General features: G+C 39.1%; 1 protein-coding gene across 7 annotated transcripts in view; it reads right to left on the bottom strand.

Moving 5' to 3' along the window:
• Positions 1–655: 655 nt before the first annotated feature.
• Positions 656–18616, bottom strand: part of LOC119157168 (integrator complex subunit 6-like) — a 41957-nt gene continuing 23996 nt past the window's right edge. Inside the window, exons 8-19 of one of the 7 annotated variants that reach the window (XR_005107416.1) lie at positions 17595–17747; positions 15859–15991; positions 9891–9985; positions 9034–9144; positions 7137–7352; positions 6529–6652; positions 5814–5956; positions 5220–5451; positions 4057–4449; positions 2102–2195; positions 1381–1682; positions 668–942 (exon numbers count right to left, since the gene is read on the bottom strand). Coding sequence is in view for 4 of the 7 variants with exons in the window: in XM_037407733.1 (XP_037263630.1) it covers positions 1583–1682; positions 2102–2195; positions 4057–4449; positions 5220–5451; positions 5814–5956; positions 6529–6652; positions 7137–7352; positions 9034–9144; positions 9891–9985; positions 15859–15991; positions 17595–17747 (1794 nt within the window). In the remaining 3 variants the exon portion in view is untranslated. Of the gene's footprint in view, positions 1683–2101; positions 2196–4056; positions 4450–5219; positions 5452–5813; positions 5957–6528; positions 6653–7136; positions 7353–9033; positions 9145–9890; positions 9986–15582; positions 15992–17594; positions 17748–18616 lie in introns of those variants that run through there. The other 6 variants (XR_005107417.1, XM_037407733.1, XM_037407735.1 and 3 more) reach the window with 6 other exon arrangements.

Genomic DNA, 18616 nt, shown 5'->3' with positions numbered 1-18616 from the left:
CACAGGCTGGCTAATACTAAAAATACCACTAAGAACAGAGAAGTACAGGCTCACCAGCTAAAATCTGTTTCCCTGCCTCTCATGCGCTGGCTAGTCAACTGGAATCTCTAGGATATCTGCAGTAGGAGGTAAAGAGCTAGTTAACATGAGCACAACTTCAACCTGTCTTCAAAAGAAAGCTGTTAGAGGATGAGAGGATATTACGTGTGAACAACTGAAAATACACAATTATCCAAAGAGCTGCTTTACGACTGGCACATTATTGCTACTGCTTTAAAGGAAAAAAAAATAATTACATGCAGGTGCTTCAGTCTTCTTTGTATGTTTTGCGATCTATAAGATTACCTTTGGACAAAACAGCAAGAGGAACGGAGGAGAGGATACTAGCTCAGGTAACCAAGGGTTTGGTAAATTGGAACTTAGTGCCTTTAATACTGAGTAAAAATGTGCACCCCACACAGGCTAAGCGGAGTGATGGGGCAGGTGCTCCAGGGCACGAACACATTCTGCAACTATCACCACAAGCTGTGTTTCAGGGTATGCAAAATCAGGTTCAGCTGCAGTACAGCTGCACTACTCACTGGTTTTACAAAAATATTAGCAGTCTGTTGGTAACAGTAATTGGAGGAACTCAGTGCTGCCCGCTACAGACTCCTCAGATTAGCACTTATTAAAAATTAATAAAATGGTTTATTTTATATATACATATGTTCCAAAAAAATTATACAGTTAAAATATCAAATTAGTGATCTGGTAACAATACTGTTCAAAATAATCTCTTTTGTATGAACATTAAAATACACGTTTTTAAAAGCGTTTCCTTTTAGTGCTTCCAAAGCACAGCGTGTGCCAAGGCCACCTGAAGAATCTCCGTCCTCCTCACAGGATGAAAGAGAACTGAAGTCGGGGACCTGGGAAGCCTCAGGTGCACTTTCATAATGTCTGCAGACAAAACAGAAGAGAGTCTGAGGTAGATTGTTTAGTGACCATCGGGTGGTAACAGTCACAGGGCTGTCTTTAGCTTTCATTAACACAATAGCAGTTTCTTTACTCTCAATCTACACTGAATCTCAAGTTTAAAGGCATGGCTAGCAGTTCTTGGGAACAGGACCCTTGTCTCTGTGGTGGCAACATGCAATTTTACCAGTGCAGGTGTTTCTGGGAGGGTTTTTTTGGGGAACACACGGGCTCTCTCCACGATGCAGACAGTGTGTGCATTTGACAGTGCCCCATTTTAGTGCAACCTGCTGCCTATAGCACGTAAATGTCTAATGACAGCGTTCAAATGAGTAAATTCTCATCACCTGCAGGAGGGGCAGCAATAGTTATTTTCTTCAGCCTGTTGAGCAAATAGCACCCTCCACAGGAAAAAAGCCACACCTTTCATAGCAAATCCTTAAGGTTATAGCCCAGCTTCTGCCGATAGAGGTTCTTAAAGTTAAAGCTCCACTGCTTCTTCTCAGACTGCGACAGTAAAATCACTTGGCTGCCAAGATGGTGAGGGCAGCAGCTACATCCTCTTCCACTCTTCTGCGGCACAGCAAACTCATTCCTGGTCCATATTCGTCTGGCTGGTATATTATTATCTACTGTTGACATGATTAACTCTGTTGGGTAGGCTGTTGAACTCTAGTTCCTCTAGTATTCTCTCTAAGTGTTGTATTAAGACCCGTTTTTTAAACCTACAGAAGAGAGGGAGAGCAATTTAATTTTTTTCTTCAAAAAATACAGTTGAATAACTCAAGACTATTCAGCCATGACAAATCATATTACCAAAGGCTCTCTGTTTCCAGTATGAAAGAGCTTGCTTTATTTCTGGCATTAGAATGACCAGAAAATTTAGTTTAATACAACCACCCTTCCCCAGCCCACCCAGATTTTGGATTGGTCTTCAGTAACAACCCACCTCTCTATTTCACGTTTAAACTTTAAGTGAAGACAGTTTACGAAAAATATAATGGTAGCTTGACCACTAGAACAACTATAGGAACTGAAGTATGGTCAAAAAGAAAATATTGTCAGTGCAGAAGTTCATGATTTACTACCATGACCTAAATTAACATTTAATTTACGACTCGGAATAATTTGTATCTACACAAACCTTGCTGCTTCCTTGATAGCAAATTCAATGAAATATTTCTGAATTGCCATAGGTCCTTGTACTTCCTCAAGAAGAGAGAAAATCTTTTCATAATCTAAAAAAAAAAAAGATAAAAATCCAACCATACATTAGAAATAAATCTTGTAAATGCATCTGCAATAAAACTTAACAGCCAAACGAAAAAACAAAGCCCTGTTTCATGCATCTGTGTATGGTAATACATGCAAGGCAAGAAAAAAAGCCCACGTTAGCTTTATGCACAGAAAGCAGGTGATGCCAATAATTTGAAGTGATACTGATGATCTGGTATTCAAACATGGCACCGAAGAATTAGGTTCTCTTTAAGAGCAGCAGCTACAAACATCTGTCCTCAGAAAATGCAGGCTAGGTAGAACTTCGTATCTCCCTGACCACAGTGTCATCAGTTAATATGCACATATGGCCAACCAAGCCCTCTTTTAACCTTGAGCTGTCATTTCTTAAAGCACAGGTTAGGATTAGTTCTCTCAGAATAATTATCAATGCTTGGTGTGAGCACAGTTAATATGGTACACAGGAAATACATCCACAGCAAAAGAATGAAATGGGCACATTAAATTAGAAACAAATTAAAATATAGCACTGGTTCAGTATTTTCCAAAGTTGAACCCAGTATGAAGGTATTATGGTGCTGCGACTAAGAGCCTGCTCAGAGTGATGCAGCAGGTACAGAGAGGATATACGGTCAGAAATGTGAATATATGTGTATATTTAACCCACTACTATTTAGCTTCTTTTTTTGATGACCACTTGAACTCTGCAGTAAGGCAGGTAACTCATTCTGAACATTGTACTATTTTACTCTACATCATCTTTTACTAGACATGAATTTGATATAAGATTAGATGAGGCCACTTTGTAAAACAGTAAGAAAAGACATACCCAAACAGGAAGTTTTAAAACATCTTAAAAATGAAATACAGATGCAACATAAAAATGGCTTCACTTCTCAGTAGCCTCATTCTGCCACAGTGACTATATGCCTCAACAAAATATGGAGTTTTGGCAAAGCAATGCAAGATCAGAGTTAACAAAAGAATTAAGAACAGTCCATTATACTAATTACTGGCACTTGACAATGTATTAGAAAAATATTCAGTAGTTTAATTTGTAGAAATAATTCAGACAAACTACATAAGGGACTTAAGAAAAAACCAGACAGATTATGCCTATGGCAAAACCTACAGCATCTACCTTAGTTGGAGTTTCAGATTACTGTTTTGGTTTTGATCCTGTATCGAATTATAGGCAAAACATGTAACAAAAGCTGAGGAGGCAAGTTGCTTTCCTCACAACGTTTTAGATTTTCAGGGGTTATCAAACTTTACAGGAAAAGAAAAAAAATAAATTAATTTTCAGTCTTCAGTTCGTAAGAGTTTGCGAAGTGTTCCATCAGTAATTACACTGTCTCACAAAATAAAAAAAAAGTATCACTTCACTATTATCTGTCAAGATTCCCTTTCAAACATATTACAAGCCGCACCCTTGCAGCTACATATGCCTTTGCCCTCCAAAGGAAGTACTGACAGGCACGGAGCAACCTACACACGCGTATGCAAAGTGCGGTGTAGCATAAGGCAGTCTATCTAGTCTCATTAGATCATCAGTAACAAAACCAGAACCTCTAAAAGGTGCTTTCACAGGGTACTATTTGTACCATCTAAACTACCTTCAAGGGCAAACAAGGTCACTTGGCACTCAACTTCCCAAGTACTGCTGCCTAAACTTCAACTCACCTGCCCAGCATGCAAGAACTTTCCTCCTTTTTTGTCCCTCCATTGCTCATACGCAATCAGAAATTACTCAGAATCTGAAGTTGTATGTATACTGAGAATACCTCCTTATTTCAAGAGTCTTCTCTCTAGCACCATGTGTAATATATTAATTAAAAAAAAAAACCCAAACCCACAACTTACTTCTTCCAGGTTTGCGAACCTCTTTCATCACTTTAATTTTGATATCAGCATTGTTTCCCTCCAACATCATAGGTGTTATTTTAAATGAATTTGGCACAGATTCGGAAGTAGACTCCATTGCCCGTTTTTGGTCATCTCCAGTCACACTGTAATTTAGAGGCCCTCGAACAAGCGCGTTGGTACCAGGTTTATGATCCAACCCATCTTCGCTTAAACAATTGAATTCAACAGGTAGAGAGTCTAAGTCATTGGGTAACATTTCATCCTCTCCCACAGCAGCTGGAACCGAAGCAGCCATTTGCACAGGTAAGCCATCCATTTCCTTTTCCAGTGACTGGCAATTTTCTGCTTTCTTCTCTCCATTGCCATCTTGGACAACACTGTTATTGGTATCTACAAATTAAAAATATGTATCTTATAGTGCGTAACTGCAGTATCAAAAAACCAGGAGGAAACAGTTCTGTATCCTTTCTTGTTTGAAGTACTGTGTAGTGGTATCACAGTGCTGAAGAACTCTCCAATACTTCTATTCAACCTTTGACACAACCAAAGGAATACTTCTCTTTGGGCTGTTACCATCTTTTATCACTATTATGAAGTCACCATTTTCTGTATTCCTATTGCAACGTTATGACTTCTGGCATACTATATGCTTTCCCTCCTTCCTTCCCCCAAGTCCAGCTAACAGATTTTTCCTCCGACTCCATCTGCTGCAATAGGTGGGTAAGAAAATCTGTATTTGTGGGAAATTAAAACCTAACCATATTTCAACTTTCCTTCTCCAGCACAGAGTACACAGATGAGAACTAAAAGCTGATCTGAAACCCTTGCTACCTCCAAACTGTTTTAGCAATAGGTTCAGTATTGTTTTCTTAAAAAAACGGTACATAAAAATTATTTTTTTATTCCAGACCATTAGCTATAGCAGCAGTCTTTTTATCTAGGCCAACAAAAGAAACTCAGTTCTTGTAACACTAAAGCATACATACACACTGATATACCCTTTTGAACCAACTCAGAAAGCACACAGAGGCACGGGGCGGGGGGGGGGGGGGGGGGGGGGGGGGTGTTTTGCGTTTGGTTTGGGTTTTGTTTGTGTTTTTTTAAAACACAGATATTCCCACTTGTGACCATGCAAGCGGCTGTACTACAACTCAATATACCTTTATTTGCTGGGATGCCTTTGAGGTTCAGATAAGATGGGGATCCAGAAGCAGAGGGTGGCCCTTTCCCACCTACATGATTTGTTACGACAGGTGGTGACTGTGGCCGTCTCAACAGTGGTGACATGCTACGCCTTCTCTTTAGTGACGCTGGAGTATTGGGCTCTCCAGGACGCTTAATCTTATTCTGAGGCCCAGCAACAAATTCATCTGCTTCGTCTATCATCATACCCTAAAAAAAAAAAACCACACACACAAAACCACAACATTTTAAAACAGTACAAAATAGAAACTGTTCTATCAATTAATTGATGGAGTAAGTCCCTCTGTGATAAAATCCAGGTAACTTTCAAAACACTTTACAGCTCTCAGAACAGAGATATCTAATGTACACTGTAACCAGAGACAGACCAGTGCCACTGCAATCAGTGTAATTCTTTACATGTTTCTCTTGGACCACGTGAAAGATGCACATGATAGAAGAGCTACCCAGGGTTAGCAACAAATGCAATTGTGGGAGAGTAAAATCTACTCAGCAATTATTTCAAGCCATGTTAAATATAAAGATACAGCAGATAGTGTGGCTCCTCATACCTTCTTATCCTGTTTAAATGGATTGCCAAATGTATGAAGTCTTTTTGGTTGATCTGGGTCAATCTCCCGAAGGGGTGAAGGCATCATTTTCAGGTATTCCTGATAATTTCCCATTTGAGCAACAGGAACACTATGAAGGCAGTCTACAACAGAACAAGAAGCTTAATTTAGTCTACCTTAAAAGTAAGGCAATATAGACTTCACACACTTCAACTGCAAGTGTCAGCATTTAAGAACTAGAAATTACTATTTCTTTTCACTATGGAGGAAGAGATGAAGACTACAATTTTGAAAATAAAGCTGGCATGAGTTGAACTTAATTGGCAGAAGAATGAAAAATAAACAAGTTTGATTTCTATGCTAACAACTGCATCTTAGACCACCAGCACCTAACAAGGGTAAAATGCCATAAGCCCCTCTCTCCTTTAAGCCACCATTGCTACAAAAAATATGTCTACTGAACCCTAGCATATGGGAAAGCTCTGCCATGAAACTTATTTTTAAAATTCAAAGCAAGCACATCATCCCACATGACAGAAGGCAAGAATTTCCTTCTATCCCCTTTGGAGTCCAGAAAAGGACGCTGACTGACTCAACAAATGATGCAACGTCCACTTGTGCTCCCACACTCAGGATAGAAAACACTACTTCAGGGAATAAAAAACTAATAGCTGTACTCTAACCAAATGGTTAACGAAGAACAGTGGCTACTTACCTTCATCCTGCCCCAAGATAAGCCTGTGTGTTTTCAGAAGATTGGCTCTCATTCTAGTTAGCTGGTCTAGAAGACTGCGACGAGGAATATCATATGCATTTCTGAATGCCTGTGGCTTCAAATCCTAGTTTTATAACAAAATGGGTAACATTCAGTTAACCTATCAGTCCTCATGCAGAGGAATTCCTCTATGAACTGTAATAACGTTAAGTATTAAAAAAATTATTCTGAAGTAACTTCTGAGTTTCATAACTGGATACAGCAGACTCAATGACTGTCTTTTCAACAAGGCCTTATTCAGCATTAGGGCTTTCAGCTCCATTAACAATAAACATGTTAATTCCTCAATGAACACTAGTTGTCTTTTGCAGAGACTGCCACTTAAAACACAGTAATCTTTGTTTACTACCACGGGATTTTCAAACAGTGTCCCCAAAATCAAGTGCAAAAAATTGCATTTACTCTTCTCACTATTTATGTCTGTGCTACACTCTTCACAATTCAGTGAAAGTGTTTACTTCCTTCTTCTACACCAAGTCCATAAAAGTTACCCATTCAAAACAGATGAGATTAACTGCTTAATCATGCAAGATCACTATGCTGTTTACCTTGTTTAAAAGTCCTATGTGGAAGCCAGCAAATTCTTTAACATTCATTTCCGCCAGTCTCAGTGGAGATTCCCCAGTGATCCCTTGCAGCAGTTGCTTAAAATCCCTACTGTGTACCAAGGAGAGGCCACTGGAGTGATTTTTCACTTTTATTCCAATTTCTTGTGGAACTTTCTTACCCACTGAACCTATTATCCGTTCCGACTCTATTTTTGTCTAAAATGGAATCACACCATCAGTTAAAGAATCAGCAGGCATTGCACATTTCCAGTATAACACCCATAGTACACTAGCAGAATAAAACTATAAATTTAGTTCCCAACTTCTCAATCGGGAGAACTACCTACCCAGGGATATATTGGATTTACACAGACTAGATCTCAAGTAGAAAGAAATCCTAATGTGCTAGCATATGGGAAAAATATTTAGCCAGTGTATCTAAATTTATATGCCAGTAGGAGGTCTGTGAATATCCCTGATTTTGCTGCAAGTCTGTGACTCTACTTTATGTCCCTGAAGAAATATGTTTGAAGGGAAAGGGGAGGGGAGGGGGGCAGGAAGGTGGGATGCCTTAGGTTACTGTAAAGTCGCATCTTAAACAGCATTGTTCAGATATAGTAACATAATTTCAGACTTCATTTTTGTAACAACCTACAAACTACAGTTTGTACTGTATGCAACATAAGGGAGAAAAGTTTTTAAGAGAAATAAAATTTGTTTCACCAGCAATTTTCTAAAAACATATTACTTCTTCAATTAGCACAAATTTCTTATTATAGTTACAGATAATTTTACTGTATTAAGCTTTTACTGTATTCAAAGTAAGATTTTTACCCACTTGCAATACCTCCAAAAAACCCCAACCAACCAAAACCCCAAAACCCACAGTGATTGCAACCCACTTCCCAGATCTCATTCTCTGCCGAGTTTGCTTCATTGCTTGTGGGAAACTGATTTTAAGACAGGAGGAGCACAGCAGAATTCTGGAATTGCTTGTCCCTATACAGGAGCTTATAATGCATCCAACACATTTAAACTGTTTCAAGTGCCAAGAATGTCCGTGAAAACAACATAGCCGTCTCAAGCCATTCCAACTCCATATTGCAGATAAATAATATGAATTTTCGTATCATTAAGTTACCAAAATATCACAGGAAGTTGTATGTCTAATAGATGCTCAGTAATTCAGAAGCTTTTGGAATGTATTTTGTGCATTCTTTAAGGTGCAGGATTTTTTTCTTTCTGATTTTAAAGGCTGCACTGCTTCCCCACCGACTTCTACACATTAAACTACTCTTTTAAGAATGATTCGTGCTAAGCAGGCATGGCTTTCAGAGACAGTTGCACATGAAATGGCATTCTTGACAAAGAGAAAAAGATACGTAGGACTATTTCCCACCAGGTCACACTTAACACACAGAATGAATTTGACCTGAAGGAAATAGGAAGCTCAAATATAAAGCTTGAGCTATGATTTTATTCCCCGTGGACAAGAACGTATGCCTTTTTTTTGGAACATACACATTGCCAAGGCACACATGGAAATAAACATGAGACTGAGAGCAAGCCTCTGACTTCAGCTGTGAAAAACAATGGCAAGAGCAGTCATGAATCCAATCAGTGATAATCTTTGGAGTTTAATGGTCTAGCAGATAGTTAAAATATAGCCAAAAAGGTCTCCTTCGCACTCCTCTCCACCACTTACAGAAGGCACAACCACTGGCTACAGAACCACTCCGGATTCATCCATATCTGTGGTGGAAATTCTCACCAATCTTCAATTAATATACGCTGTACACCCATATGAACTCCCACAGGGATTAACTGCTTTATAATAAGATTACCACAAACTAAATAATCAACGCACTTCTAATTGCAAAGGTTTTATCAATACTACCTGTTGGCTGAGTTTTTTAAGGTAAGAGATAACACTGTAACTAAGTCCACAATCTAAATTATCTGATATCAGATTTGGAGCTCCCATCATCCTTAGGGCTTTCTTTAATGGCTATAAGGAAAACAAAATACACAATAGTAAGAGAATAAGTCTTTAAAAAAAAAATTTATAAGATCAATTACAGGAAGCTAAGGCACATAGATTAGTGCTCTAGCTTTTCCACTTTTGGCCACTAAAATTCAAGTCTATTCAGATAACATGTGACATGAGTTTGGTAGTCTAACTAGCTCGCAATGGACGTTATGCCACATCACCAAGACACCACACAGCGTGGTGCCGCTGGCAATTTCCACTCAAAGGCTTCAGTACCAGAATAGCCGGGATGATGCAAGTCCATATTGAGGTGCATTGTCCAAGCTACATGTAAAAGGTGACACAGTGCCTCCCCCCACCCTTTATTTGGCCCAGCCAGTTCTCTTAGTATCAGCTTCCCAAATTCTAGCACTACACCCTCATTAACAAACAAATCTGCGTTTTCCTTATCAAAGTTACAAAAATGCCAAATTGGGTTTCTCTGAACAATCTGAAGTACTTTAGATCAAAGCTTATATAACATTTAATGTACAGAGAACACATTTAATATCTTAATATAGTTACTGTTACTCAACATTACTAGAAATTTATTATTTCTTAGAAACATTTGACCTGATGTACATACCTCTGCAAAGCAAAACGTTTACTACCTAAAATGTCATGCTAATTATGTAAACAAAATTTACTAGTAAGAGGTATGATGCACAGGACTCTGGTCACACCAGCCATTATACCCAGCAGGATGAAATGAGAAAGGAACATACCAGTAAGTAGTAAGGAGGCATTGTTTTTAAGTAGTTGTCAAAAGCTTGTCGCCACTTCAAATTTGGCTTAAGTTTGTGAACCTTAAACAAGTCATCTGCAACAAGGAAAACAACAAAAGAAGGTTTCATTTATATAGTCCCAAACCATTAGCACAATCCAAAACTGAACGTGCCAGGTTTCCCCCCTTTTTCTTTTCTCCCTCCACCCATCTCCCCAAGGGGACCTTCCCCATAAAAACTGTTCTTAACCTTAGGTTTGAAGGATTGTGAATCCCCAGTCCTAGCTGCAGTAGACAGTCCAGAACAAGTCCTCATTATAAGCAAACTTACAAGGTACACCAGACTTAAATTGCAACTACTTGCAACACAGAAGGTGCAACAGATCCACCTGTTAAAGCGTTTCACCTCCCTTGCCTCTCTCTGGCATCATCAGGGACTCCCTGTACCTGATAAAACCAAACACCACCCATTTGCTTCAATTTCCGTATTCAGCCCAGCTTTCTTTTGTTCAACCTGTATGATGAATTCTGGTCTCCAGTAAAAAAAAAAAATTCTTGGGCATCAAAGGGAAAGAAAAAAAAAAAAAAAAGCAAAACCCCATAAACATCAGAACAGGGAGTCCTTCTAGTCAGCTTTGCTGGATTCTGCAGGCGGCAGCAGCAGCTGCCCTCGAGCAAACGGGTGTACCTCCAGCCACACTGCCTGCCTCCTGCCAGAGCAGCAAACTCTCCCACGGACACAGATAAGAGACAGTGATTAGCTACAAAAACAGCTGCCCTTTAAGAGAGGGGCAACCAGACAGATTATTTCCTTTGGATACCACTTTAGAAATACCTTGCTTGCACTAGAGGTGTGCATATGGTCATTTAGGGATCACCGAGTTGAAGCATGTGCCTATTTGTCACGCATGCTATAAACTGCAACAGTGACCTCTGAACATCAAAAACAAACACAGTATCCTGCAATTTATCATTCAAAATTGCAAATTATAAACTGAAATAAAGCTTCTCCTTAGTAGGGCTGTAATATGCTGGCAAAGTGAGGCTAATGGAAGGATATGCAGGACTGGAGAAAGGGATGTCCAAAAATTAACTGCAGAGAGCTGTAGGAGACAGAGATGCACAGAAGAGGGTGTGCGAAAGACAGATGCAGCAAGGAAATTGTTTTCTCCAGACTGAGCTTTCAGGAAGATATATTTGGAGAAGAAAATTTGACTTGCATGGTATTCTGCACAAACCGAACAGATGTTAAGATACAATTTTCCAAGTTCTCAGTCAAACCACACTCAATTACAGGTATTTTCCAATCTAAATGAATTCTGTATCACATATAAAAAGCACACTACAGATGCTACTTGTTCTCTTTCCTGGCCTGAAGGAAGTGGGGTGGAGTTGGAAAGGACAAGTTAGAACTCCATTTAAAATCTCAATATACCATATGCTTAGCACTATTATCCAGAAGAACCTGTGATGATATCATGACATATGGCAAATACAAAATTACATCCACTCTTATCCTATAGGCCTATTAGCTTTTGGCAGCAAAATGGAAGTTAAAACTATATCCCTCTCCCAAAATAAGTAAAAAAAGATTCAAAATGTAAAATGTTCAGTACTATAGTACACCCTAATATTTTATAGTCTGCAAGTTGGTTACAAGTACGCCTTGAACCTTAAACCTCTTATCAGCACTTTATTATTGTCTCACTTCCTGCACCGTGAAGGCTGGACCAGTATATAATGCCTGCAGTTCAACTGCACAACTACTCTTAAATAGCACAGATGCTCATAATGCTCAGCCAGCTATGATTCTTAATCCACAGCATAGCCGTATCCGAGACATCAAATGCAAAAGCACCTCCCTGATCTTCGCTATCCAAGTTCTCAAATCTAAGCAGAGCTTCAGCAAAGATTTGTCTATTTAAAATGAGAGCATCCCCAGAGCACGAACTCACCCTCTAAAAGGAAGGCAGTCACGGTGGTAAAACACAGCCACAAGTTTCAAAGAGAACATCATCATCAACATCTTACCTTGCCTCTACCAGGAGAGTTTGAGACATACACTGTCAGCAGATTGCAACACAGGCACTTGAAATGTACTTTCCACTGTGCCCTGGGCTGCACATAATCATTTATATAAATAAGCAAACAATCAGTAACCCAGTTAACTATGTCTTTCATATATTAAATCCCAGATTTTTGTAGATAAAATCCGAAAGTGTTGTAAAATCCTTTTGTAGGTTAGTTTGAATTCCATCTATTAACTTTCAGGTACTACTCCCTGTATAGTCCATTTAATGCAGAATTCCTTTCACTTCTAAACTCAGAGGGATCTAAAAGCACTGGATAATTGGGAAAGGGCCACAGCTGCAGCAGTTCAAGAGATCAGGTAAAACTACAGACAGACCAGTCAATTTAAAACTGTGTGGTGAAAGTCTTTATCCACTTCAGATTAATGTGCGAAACCACCACATTGTGACAAACAGGATACCCATACACATCTTTAATACCCAGAACTACACAAAAGGGGGCTTGATGAACTTTCAAGCTCAGTGAACAGTAAAAAAACCCACCAAGAAATAAGAGCATGAGAGAATGGTCAGCAGGTAGTTTCAGTAGTTCAGCTGGAGCCTAATTACAAGAACAGTTCATGTGACAACAGACTAGTTGAGTGACAGCTTGCACCATGTTAACTCCCAAGTAAAACTTATTTTTTTAATCACCACCCACATCAAATTCCACCTGAGCAAGTACACCACTATTCCTTATTGACTCCTATAGTTCTCTGAGCTTTTTTATACCTCTTCACTAACAGATACACTCTTTTGTTTTAAGCAGTAGAGACATGATTTTACGTTCATGGAAAACAGTATCCTTCCCTGCAAACAATCTAGCCAAAAATAAGGCACTACAATGTGAAATAGTACCCACCATTAAAAAAGGTATTATGGCACACTTTTTCAATTGATTCAAAACATTTGGCTCTCCCTCCCCGTACCACAGCATGCTGTGTTCACATTTGTGAGAAAGACAGCCCTTCGTCTCCAAAACACAAAATCATTACTTGCAGGTTCTCTCGGAGAGCCTGTAAAAGCATCAAAGGAAACCATCCACACTGCAGTCCTTCACAGGCAGACATTTTCTAAATGCTCGTCCTTCTGCATATTTAGACCCACAGAGAAAGGGTATCAACCACCTTCTCGTGGTGTTTTCATCACTCGCTACTGCTTCTGCTGACAATCCCAGGGAATAATCACTCTGACAACCCAGCAGTGCCTGTCCTCCCATTAACGCAGCTACAATCAGCCAAAGAAACATCTGAGGCAAGGCAGGAGCATTTAGAAGTACACCTCATCTTTGCTAAGCTCACTCTCAAACCCTTCATTCAACTTCTACTTTATAAACTTGGCTGTACAATTGCTTTTAAACAGAACGATATCTGAACGATCACAGCTTTGCTATGATCAGTTAAAGGCAACAATCCATCCAGAGGGAATTTCTGCAATCTGTGGGCCAAACGTACTCAGCAAAGTACGTCAGCATCTGCCTGTGAAAGCCTTGGTCTTCAGAAGTCTGCCTCACACTGAACAAAACAAAAAAATACAAGAACTGCACCCCACCTCCTCAGTTCTCAGAGCAAACCACCACCCCAAGCCACTCATATGGCCTCTCTAGCTGTTCCCATGAAAGCAAAAAGGAGCTTCTCAGCTGCAACAGCACATCCCACATGGTCTGTCTTACCTCTGTAAAAGAGCTAGAGACCAGAATTTTTGTCAAGACAGTCAGATTACCATGGCGCATGGGTCAGGTCAACACACAGACCGTGCAGCTTCGCTGTTTTACAAAGTCTCATTTAATTAGCTCCTTCCCTTTCAAAGCTTCAGACTCTAAAAGCAGACCCATTAAGATACAAGCTAGGAAAAGCTACAGCATTCCCAAATCCACTCTTGCTGAAGCAGAGATATAAAATCACCAGATCTGAAGGATGTGGTACAATTTACCTCTTTCAGTCGCAGACCACTACATCTTGTTTCAGTTTGCTCAAGTATCATCTGCAAGCTTACTCACGCATACCTATTTTACTCGTCCTTTAGGGCTCTTACATAATTTTCCAAAAACAGAAATAAAACTTCCCCTGCTCAAAATGCAGAAGGAAAACGAAAATGCAAGAAAAAAATATTCTTAAGCATCTTACTAGCTGTTTTGTAAGGTTGAACACATATAAGCCACTTGATAAGACAGTGCAAATAATACCGTTGTGAAGCGGTTTCGGCTTGGTCTGAAAGAGCCACTAGAAGGAACAGAGAGAGATTATCCATGTACTATCCCAAGACAAGTCCCAATCCTCCAACACAATGTTCTACCAGTAAGGTAGTAGCCACCAGAACCACACTGATGCAGCAGTATGGGTGGCAGTGGCCGAATAGAGCAGGCTTCTCCTGGGCTTGGAATTTCTCACATCCTTTTTAATCCAGGTGAGAGTCATCAAAGATTGGTTTATCACCTTTGTTGTTTTCTGCACTGCTAAGTAGAAAAGGGGCCAGATCTGCTTTTGTGTTTTATGTATATTCTGTAGAATTCAATTCCACCGTGCCTTAGACACCAAGGATAAACAAAGTCCTGGAACAAGATCTGAACGTAACACTTTGTGTATGTGTTTGTGTTAACTATACGGAACGCACAGTATTTGCACCCTAAAGAAAGCACCCCCTTTGTAACTCAAGCAACATTGAAGCTCTGCATTTTCCTTTAAACCTTCAGGAATTTAAGATGGGAGACACCAGGTGACTAAGCTGCAGAATAGCACTACACATACTGAAAAATGCCTTTCTCCAAAGAGTAGGAAGAGCTTTACACCCCTGCAAAAAAGGCAGGGGGAAGACAAGAGCTGCGAGGGAAGACACAGCAGAACTGCAAATGTCAACATCAAAGTGAATAGGGAAATTCATTTAGTATCAGTGATGGCTTTTCAGCTAGCAGATCTGCTGCAGTAATTCAGTAGCCACAAACTTGCAGAAACGCTGATTTAGTCTAGAAGTATCCTACTTGCACCCTGTGGGACCGTTATTAGGCTACACGGGTAACTATATAAGACACATGCAAATTATCAGCAAGCACAAATTTCTTTTTTTTGTTATGACCAGCATTATGAAAAAGCATTCCTGAACTGTGTTGTGGGGCTTCTTTTTTCTAGAAATGAATGGAAAAATCTGTGTAAGACAGTCAGAGTCAATGTTAATTCTCTTGATCTCCACTGTTACTCTGTATCACTAAACACACCCACAAAAACCAGAACAAGACAAAGCCTTACAGCATCTGCAACTAAAAGGGTTAGTAGCACCCAGGAAATTCTTCTTTCTGCCATTACCTTTATACCGGAACCCTAATAACCACAATAATTGTGGCAGTTATTCACACACAGCACCTTTTCATACCGTCTTTCCTGTAGAAAGTAATTTCATTATGGGGGTGAAAAAAACACTGGTCCTTTGGGCAGGGAAGAAATGTAGACTGTTTCACTGCTTAACTCCTCCTTACTGCTCTAAACTGCATCAGGGAATTCCCTCTTCCCAACACCCATGACAAACACTGCATCTGATCTTCCAGTAAAAAATTAGCTGCTACAAGAGCAACTGCAAAACCTGGATACACCACACCCTAAATGAGGGAAAAGAATGGAGGTTGAAGCTTACTCCAGGTTAAGGAAGAGGCTACGTGTCTAGGAGGTGAACAGCATCAAACATGCACTGGAAGCAGGTAGCTCTCCTCCTCTGCTGGAGAGAAAAAAAGGGAGAGGGGGTATGAAAATCCTCTCCTCCCAAATTATGTTAAAGAGTTTGCAACATTCTCTACTCTCTGATCTCCATTATTTTATAATGTCTCAAACTAAGGCAGAACACCAATCATTATTGTTTTGCTTTTACTTTGACGTAGCTGCACTGGCAGTCCAATGTAAATTTATTACCTACCTAACAACGGAAGTAAAACAGGGTAGTTGTAAGGCATCACAAAGAGGTTTACACAGGTTAAAGTAGTGCTTGCTTTTAAATACCCAAACGGATGGCCAAGTTCGCTGTATTTTCCACTGCTACTCACAAATACCTGACAAAGAATAAGAGATATCACTGTATTAGAAGAACATTAAGAATATTAAGCATAGGGCATTTAAAAATTAAAATCCATCTGAATCCAACTGCATTTAAGATGGCAAATTGTCAAGAACAGCCAAGCTTGAGGTTGCACACATCAGGATGAGTATGCACCTACATCTCCCAGTCACAAAACTGAGACTTGCAACATTTAGTGTACCCCCAGTCAGTGTGGAAATTCTCTTCGCAGTACCATCTTTAGTGCTTTAGTGAAACTACCTTGAAGTGATGCTCTAAAAAGTTTTTGAAATTATTTAAAATAGGTTAGGGGACATCTGTTGAAGGTATGTTAAGAAACAATCTATTTGAAATTACTCTTCCAACATAAAATAGCCGACTAAAATTTAAAACACTGATAAGAGAAATATAAAATTTTAAAGTTAAGCAATTAAGCAAAACAAAAAAAAAATTCAACAAACATATTTTAATTATGCCAAGCACCAACACTCTTAAAATTGTCTTTTTTAAAAATATGTAATACATATATATGGGGGTATTAGCCTTGAAAAGCAATACAGACAAACAACTATTTCAACAGGATAAAGACGGTATGTATTCTTATTGAGACAGTCAAAATAACCCACATCTAACCAAAAACAGCTCTCAAAAAAGAAGTAAACCTCGAAGTAAAAAGGAAGTGGGTTTCCTCTATTTTTTCAGGGCATAAGAAACAGGGTTTGTTACACAGTTTCTATCAGAGTGAGCCTATTTCTCTAGTTTTTAAGGGTCTGCTATGTAGCTGGGAGAAGAAAAGCAGTTTTTGAGAAACAGCAGTCATTTTACTAACAGGCAAATAATGTATCTATGAATGTTTAAAGGACATTTCTGAAATTTTATTAAAAGTAACTTCCATTTTTCTTCTGAATCTGCACATTATATTTTCAGTTAAGTTGTAGTGTTTATTAGGAAAACAGAAACATGAAAAAGACATCTCCAAACTCATCTTTCCAGCTAAACTGTCACACTAAGTGAACGCCTGGTGTACATATTAAGCTATTCTTTACAAAAACACCACTGAGAAGGGAATTAAAAGCCTTATTTTACAGGGGATGCAGAAACAAGTCACTTAAAAAACTGACAAAAGGAGCATGTGACAAAGGAATTCAGCAACAGAACTTTGACCTCTTCAAGGCCAATCTAGTCAACAAGATCAACAGCTTCCATTCAATTCCCATTAGCAGCTTCAACCATCTAGTGGAAATTATTTGCAGCTGTTGATTAGGTAGCATAATGGAAACTAGTGCTAGGTTTTCCCTGTAAGCAAATGGAAGCCTACAGAGGATTTCAATTTAGCCAAAAATGGAACCTGAGGGACACATTTCTTAGCAAAATGAGATGGACCTAGAAACAGAATTAAATGAGATTACCAAGCCTGTAGAGGAAACACTTATTCTGACTCCTGATAATTCTATTAGAAAGGAGGTAACTGAAACCTTGACATGTTTCTTATCATCAACTGCAGAGTCTGCAACCAGACCCCAATTTTCCAGGCTTATGAAGACTGAAGTACCTTAAGATACCCATTACATTTCTAGAATCAAATAAAGGGCAAATACCTGCCAGCAGGTATGCGGAGACTTTCGTTCCAAGATGTACTGTGTTAAAGGTGAAGGCTCAAGCTCATACTTGTCGAAAGGAAGCTTGTCTATTACCATTGGCTCACAATCTACACAGGAGAACCTCACAACAGGGTGAGCTGTGCGTGGAGGCTAAAAGGAAGGGGGGAAAGCATATCAATTGTCTCATATTTATGGTAAACAAATCAATTCTCTTAAAAAGATTCATAAGCAGAAATTCTACCATCCTATGGGCTTAAACTCTCCATTTCCACAATTTTATTTAGAAAACATAACGAGCTTCCACAATAGAATACAGAATAACCAATATTTTTCTCCAACTTAAAAAAAAACCAAACCACAAACCCAAACCAAAAAGCCACACACTGATACACACATTCTTCCCACCAAGAGAAAAACATGGTTAATATTCAACTCTTTATCGTGGTATTTAAAAGCCTCCATGTCAATCAACCTATAACACAGGCAGGTTTAAAGAAAACTCCAACTCTGCTTCCCAGCTTGATGTTCAGAATTACAGATGTGAAACTGCACTCCACAAAAGATCTCCCCAGATATTCCCTGCAAGTCTGATTTTTTTTTTTACTCTTCAGTCGAGGGGTGGGGGTAGGGGGGAATGGATAAACAGTACCTTGAGCATTTGCAAAGTACAGAAACAGAACATGCCTAGCAAGGCAGAGATGTTTAGAAAGGCTAGTAAGGCATGCCAAATGTACGAGTATTTCAGTACGAAAAGGAGAAACGAATGCTGTTTTCTCCCCGCTTTCTGAAGGGGGTAGCCCTTCTCTTTCAGTTTTAATTCTTCCTGCTATTGAAGGAAGAGTCCACATATGAAGTTAATACTAAGCAGAGAAAACATGGTTGATCTTCTGTCAAAACCAAATACTCCTTTTTCTATACAAATGCATTTTATAAAGCTTTGATTAAAATTTAATAGGCTATGATTTGTCATGTGAAGTAATTTATAGTTATGTTTTATGATCTTTTAAAACCATTTACCA

Source organism: Falco rusticolus, chromosome 14, assembly GCF_015220075.1.
Source record: "Falco rusticolus isolate bFalRus1 chromosome 14, bFalRus1.pri, whole genome shotgun sequence".
NCBI classification, from domain to species: Eukaryota; Metazoa; Chordata; class Aves; order Falconiformes; family Falconidae; genus Falco; species Falco rusticolus.
This window is presented reverse-complemented; position numbering and strand designations above follow the sequence as displayed.